General features: G+C 33.2%; 1 protein-coding gene across 1 annotated transcript; it reads right to left on the reverse strand.

The window, feature by feature from the left end:
* Positions 1-3,454: 3,454 nt before the first annotated feature.
* Positions 3,455-3,772, reverse strand: LOC145105520 (uncharacterized). The gene has a single exon (XM_079042609.1). The coding sequence runs from the start codon at positions 3,770-3,772 to the stop codon at positions 3,455-3,457; it is 318 nt and encodes a 105-aa protein (XP_078898735.1).
* Between the last annotated feature and the right edge of the window lie 2,742 nt (positions 3,773-6,514).

Raw genomic sequence — 6,514 nt, forward strand, 5'->3', positions numbered from 1 at the left:
TATTTTCTGGACTTCCAATGTTTCCATTGTCAATGTCCATGGAAGTTCAGGAAGTAGATCTTCCAATCAAATTTCCATTACCAGTGCGCCAAATCATTGCTGATTCAGCAGCAATTAGCAAATAGGTAAGATCGATAAGGGACATGTCGCGGTCTTTCATATAGTAATCTTTAATGAACTCACCATATGAATTAGGAAGTGAGTGAAGAACCAAGTCAATAGCCAACTTCCTTGACACAACGACTCCTAGCATTCCCAGCCTATCAATGTGTGACTTCATCTCCAAGACATGTGCACACACAGACCTTCCATCTTGGTGTTTGCTTGCGAATAGGGCTTGAGTGACCTTGAACGATTCAAGTCTTTGAATTTGTGGGTTAGGGAGAATTATTGGAGGAGGTAGAGGAAGTGAAGTATGATATTGTGGAATATCATCTTCATGTGGAAAGATTTTTCCATTGGATCGGAAAGACAATAGTTGTTTGAACTAGACATCTACAATGGGAGAAATTCAAATTAGTTGATTTATGTCCTTAATATAACACCCAAAATGAAATATTAAGGCTAGGACCCAACACAATATTCTACAATTCGGAAGAGGGATACCGTAATCCAATTGTAAAATATTTGAAGGTAGGTAAATGAAGATTTACCAATTTCCACCATGAAAAACGAAAAATGAATTTTAGGTTTTAAATGAATTGAACTTCCTAGATCTTTTGAGATTCATTGAACTTTTCAATGGCATGTTTAAATCTCGATTGTTCCCTTCAAGTTTGTGACTGGGATGCCAATGATCACAAACAAGGTGTGAATAACCATGCAAATGTGCTTGGTACTCTTAATGCTACAAATCACCTAATCAATGTGCCGGTTAACTACACACGCTCCATTGATCTATGATTAACATCAAGCTACCCTTTGCCACACTTGCTAGTCCTAGATTAGTGTGTCGGTTAACCACACACGCTCCACTAACAACTTAGCAAGTTGCAAGGTGCAATTTCATGGGATAGCACCATTTTCACATTTTTCCTAACGTAACTAAGATTGGGAATATAATAAAAGTTAGTTACTTTATAATTATCATTATACTTTTAACGAGAATTAATGTCCTATCCTACCCGTTCGGCTAACGACCCTCCACCAATCAAGGAAGCGGTGGGTGAGAGTGGACACCCATTAAACTGCCATTTTATAGGTTGTAACCTTATGCCCCCTTATAGACCGGCTTCGTGAATGAGGCCTACTAACGGTAAGACTAACTTGTCTTATATATATATATATATATATATATATATATATATATATATATATATATATATATATATATATATATATATATATATATACATATATATAAACTTTTAATATTATAATAGTATAAGTGTCTATTTTACAAATTTAAAATACTTGGTGGTTTAATCTATTAATAAATTAAACTTTTAATTTAATTAATCGTAAACCATGTTATTATGGATTTATTAAACTTCTCTTTTAATTAAACACTTTAATTAATTTAATAAAGTCCATAAGGTGTAATTGAACTATTCAAAGCATCTAGGTTATTAAAAATTCAAAATTAAAACTATTTAATTAATTTTTAAGTTATAAACCCAAGAGAGCATCTTTTGAAACCTTTCAATTACTTGATGTTTTAGAATTCAATATTACATAATTTGAGACTTTTCAAATACCAAAACTTGAGGGCAAGTTTTGTAACTCTTGGAACACCTTTGAGTTCCAAATTTGATGACACATTTTTGTAACTCCTTAAAACCTTTCAGTTCCAAAACTTTGATGGCAAATTTGTAACTCTCCAAGACTCTTGAACTCCATAACTTATGAGTTAATGTTATTTTAATGGATTAACCTTTTCATGTTCCATAAGTTGAGGACAAGTAATGGAACTCATTAAAAAACATTTAGATCAATTCCATCAAATAAAATTATCATATGATTCATGATTGATCTAGCCTAACTCATAGGAAGGCAATTCATATCAAATAATACAAATAATATCTTATTATCTTAAAATTTGACAATTGTCCTTTAATTGGATAAGGATCATCATTACCAAATCATAAAATACATTTTTTATGATTACAAAACAGTTTGTGGTAATGATTCTTAACCAATTCTGGCTAAGAACTCGAATTTCTGCAACCAAAGCCATCAACTCGACGAGTGCATGATTCTGACTCGTCGAGTTGCCCTTTTATTGAGTGGACTCGTCGAATCAGCCAGTGGACTCGGCGAGTTCATCAGTCAGAGGCCAGAAAATTGATTTTTTCAACATCGAAAATTAACAAGCATCAAATATAACAGAAAACAATCCTAGGCTCTAATACCACTGTTGGGTTTTAAGCACTATAGCACTCCTATGGTGCACATGCAACCCTAGATGCTTTCGATCTATGTTTTCTCTAATTATACATGCATTTTCAATTTTTGAAAGCATACATCCTAACTAGCATACAATGAAGGCTATACAATACAAAAACTCATAGTTAGATAATACATCTTAATGTAGTTATAGTTCTTGGCCTCTGAAAGCTTTATCACCTCAAGTGTGATGCCTTTAATGTGTCACAAACACCAAATGCAAGAGGAGGCTTGAGAGAATAAGTTAGTTAGCACAAAATCAATATCAAACTCTTAGAATGATAGGTGCAACCGATTTTGGCCCTCGGGGATTCCTTTTATAGTGTAACAAATGCTAGGGTTACATCTTTGCAAACCCTAATGCACCATGACCTTTCATATTACTTAGGCTCCATGGGTTAAACCTCCACGGACTATCCATGGACTATCACATTGGTTTAGCCCATCCTAATTAACCATGCATCATTTGCCCATACTATAAGAATCATTGATTTACTTAATCAGTCCCCGTATATTTAATTAGTCTGTTTTGATCACTAAATTAATTCCAAATTAGTTCTTGATCAATACTAATTAAATAATATGATTTCTCAATTAATATATTATACTTATAATATATTAATAAATCACAAATAGCCTTATTCTCAAAAGTCCATCCTATCAAATTGCACTGGTGAAGGCAACCTAAAAGGACCATGCTACAATCGAGTCAAGTACATCCCAGTTATAGTTATGGGCTTAGACACCAAATCCAACAGTTCTTGCAAGCGAGAAGTAGAGATAATATTCTTAGTTATACTAGGTACATAACAACAGTTGTTCAAAATAAGATTAAGGCCATTTGGAAGCAAAAGATGATATTGTCCTATGGATTTCACAGCTACGCGATTGCCATTGCCAACATGAAGTTCCAAATCGCCATCTCCTAGTTCTCTAACATTCCTTAGTCCTACAAATCATTGCAGATGTTAGTACCACTTCCAGTATTGAATACCCAAGAACTAGTACGGAATGCATGTAATTCAATCACATATATACCTGAGGTGCCAACCTGGTTGGCTTTGATCTTCTAAAGTTCCTCTAGGTATTTGGGACAGTTGCGCTTCCAGTGTCCCTTTTCATTGCAGTGAAAACAATCAGCGTCAGCAACAGGTTTGAGTTTAAGAGTTGGGTTAGTGGAAGGAGGCTTCCCTTTACCCTTTCCCTTGCCCTTGACTTTCGTGGCAGCTTTGCCTTTCCCCTTACCGGTGTTATTACCAGTTTTCTTCTTGGAGATTTGACCCTCACGGACCATCAACACTTGATTGTTCCTAGATTTCTTGATATTTGCCTCAGCATTTTGGAGCATGTTATGAAGCTCATTAATGCTCTTCTCCAAGTCATTCATTGTGAAGTTCATCACAAATTAGTTGAATGATTTAGATAATGAGGCTAGGATCACATCGGTCGCTAGCTCATCCCTAAATGGGAATTCGAGGCGGGAAAGTTGCTCAACATAAGCTTTCATTTTGAGTACATGTGCACTTACAGAAGATCCCTCGCCCATATTGCAACCAATGAAAGAATTCAAGGTCTCAAACCTATCTTGCTTAGCCTGAATTTGAAACATCACTCTCAGTTGTTCAATCATTTCAAATGCTTCATGAAACTTAAAAGTTTTTTGAAGTCCAGGAGTCATAGTTGCAAGCATGATGCAAGCTACTTCGGTCGAATCATTAACATGTTTCGCCCGAGCATCTTTCGATGCTTTGGGAGCATTAGCTGGGAGCTCTTCTGGGATGGGTTCATCAAGGACATAGTCCTTTTTCTCAAGTTTGAGGACAATTCTCAGTTGTCTGAACCAATCAAGAAAGTTGGGTCCAGTTAGTTTTGCTTTTTCGAGGATGCATCGGATGGTGAGTGATGGGGTGGTTACAGTTGGGGTAGTCATCTACAAAATAATAAGATTCATTTTAATATCATCGATATGAATTATTTTCAAAAATAATTACCCTTCAAATTAAAATTTGAAAAGCTAAGATCCACATCACCTAAAATAACTTGAGGAGGCGACCCACTACTCAAGTGACTTTGTTGATCGGTAGGTTACGATAACCAATTACAGCTCTTATGTAATTCTCAGATTTATGGGATCATAAAAACATTACTTTGTTTTTATATGGCATGTTCATCCCATCTATGCCTCATAACTCTTATGCTTGGGTGACCTTTATCACATAAGAAATTGATCAAATCATCCATTTAAAAAACATGTGAGTTTTATTTTACAAATGGTTAGGTCACCTTTATCCCATAAACAAATAGAAAAACACCTTGACTATTTTTGACAACTAAAATGAATAAGGTGACCCAAAAATCCATATGAGCTGCACAAAAATCCCAAGTGATTTTTAAATGGATAGATTTGAAGTATTGTAAATAAGGGCTTTTATCAATGTTTTATTCTTCTTGCATTTTAAAACATTTTGTATCATGAATATTTCATGCATAAAATATTCTATGGTACATTTAAAGTGTTCCAAAAATCATAAACTTGAATTCATTTCATATAAAATTTTACCGGTTAAAATTTATATTCAATTTTAATTTGACGTTATACGGATTAGAACCGGTTTCTAACTTTGTTAATAAAACAACCTTTTATTATTAAGTTATGGAGTTTGGATTAAGTTTAAAAAATATAATTTAAACTTTTATATCTTTAAAAGTTTGGCTACTTTAGAGTTTTTTAAAAATTATTCAAAAACTCTTTTTAACAAAAAACTCAATTTTAACATCTTACGTTGAAACTTTTATATAAAACTCTAAACCCGAAGTTTGATGTTATTTTTCGTGAAAATGTTTTAGCATGGAAAACATATTTTCATACACACAACATTTTATAACAACAAAAAATAAACATCACAAGCATGCATCTAAAATATATAAACAAAGCCATTTTCTAGTAATATTTATTGTGAGTCATCACAACAAATATTAAGTCATTTCTTAAAGGACTTATTAGGACACTTCAAGGTCATCAAAAGGCTCTACGTCTTCATAAGAACTTCATGCTCCATTTGTTACAGTTTATAAAATTAAAATACAACTAGTCTAAAACTAATTTATTACATATAAAATGAACAAATGAAATACTACATATTTATCTATTACATCATCATATGAATAAATAAATACCAACCACAAATGTCCTAATGACTTGTTTATACATAACAAACATATCAAACAAAACAGCTCTTTGCTTTTTCTAAGGCAACTTTTATATAACCAAAATGAATAAAAAATGGTTATATAAAAAATAAACACTTTTAACAACAAGTCGCCAAAGAAAACAAATATGGACATTTCTTTAGCCAAAAATAAATTCATGCTTGTTTTCCAAAAAACCAAAGATTATTATAACATAAAAATCATTCTAACATTTAAAACATGACTCTGATACCACTGAAGGGTTTTTGTTGCATAAAAAGATAGTTTTTCCGAAAAATCGGCGACGAAAGCTTTTAAATTTTTTTATAAATTTCAAGTGAAGCAACAAAACAAACCATCAAGGATCATTTCAAAGAGGTTAGAATTATGTTACAACAACCATAGGGTGATTATAAAATACAACCTTTGTAGCCTTTGGACCCTCTTGGATTTGGGGTGTTGAAGTAGATGGCAAGAACAAGGAGCTTGATCTTCTCTACAAGTAATCCCCCAACAAGAATAAGGTACCAAAATTGCTAGATTTCTTCTTGTATAATATTTTTGTCTTTAAGCCTTAACCACTTGACTAATAAGTGTAAAAGGAATACATAAAAGATGAACTCTAAAAACCCAAGAACTAACTTCAAGTAAGAGAGAGGGAGAAGGCAAGAGAACCTACGGTTCTATGCACGAAAGAGTGAATGATTTTTTTCTTCAAGTCATTTAGTGATAAAACAACTAGCCTTATCTAATATGATCATGTTGTGTATTACATGCAAGGTAATGAACAAACATGGGACATAATCTAAGCATGGAGGACAAGAATGTTGGAGGTTGACTTTCAACCTCCTAGCCTTGATAACGTACGGTTTTAAGGACTAAAATGTTCCATTGGAATTTCTAGTTTGTTGTTTAGTCACTTAATTAACTAGCTAGTTTG

This window comes from Lactuca virosa, chromosome 4 (assembly GCF_052849685.1).
Source record: "Lactuca virosa cultivar CGN04683 chromosome 4, Lactuca_virosa_CGN04683_v6, whole genome shotgun sequence".
Taxonomy (NCBI): domain Eukaryota; kingdom Viridiplantae; phylum Streptophyta; class Magnoliopsida; order Asterales; family Asteraceae; genus Lactuca; species Lactuca virosa.

Bases quoted from the DNA above. Each gene is read 5' to 3' on its own strand.
- LOC145105520 (XM_079042609.1), bottom strand. From the start codon at position 3,772: ATGAATGACTTGGAGAAGAGCATTAATGAGCTTCATAACATGCTCCAA.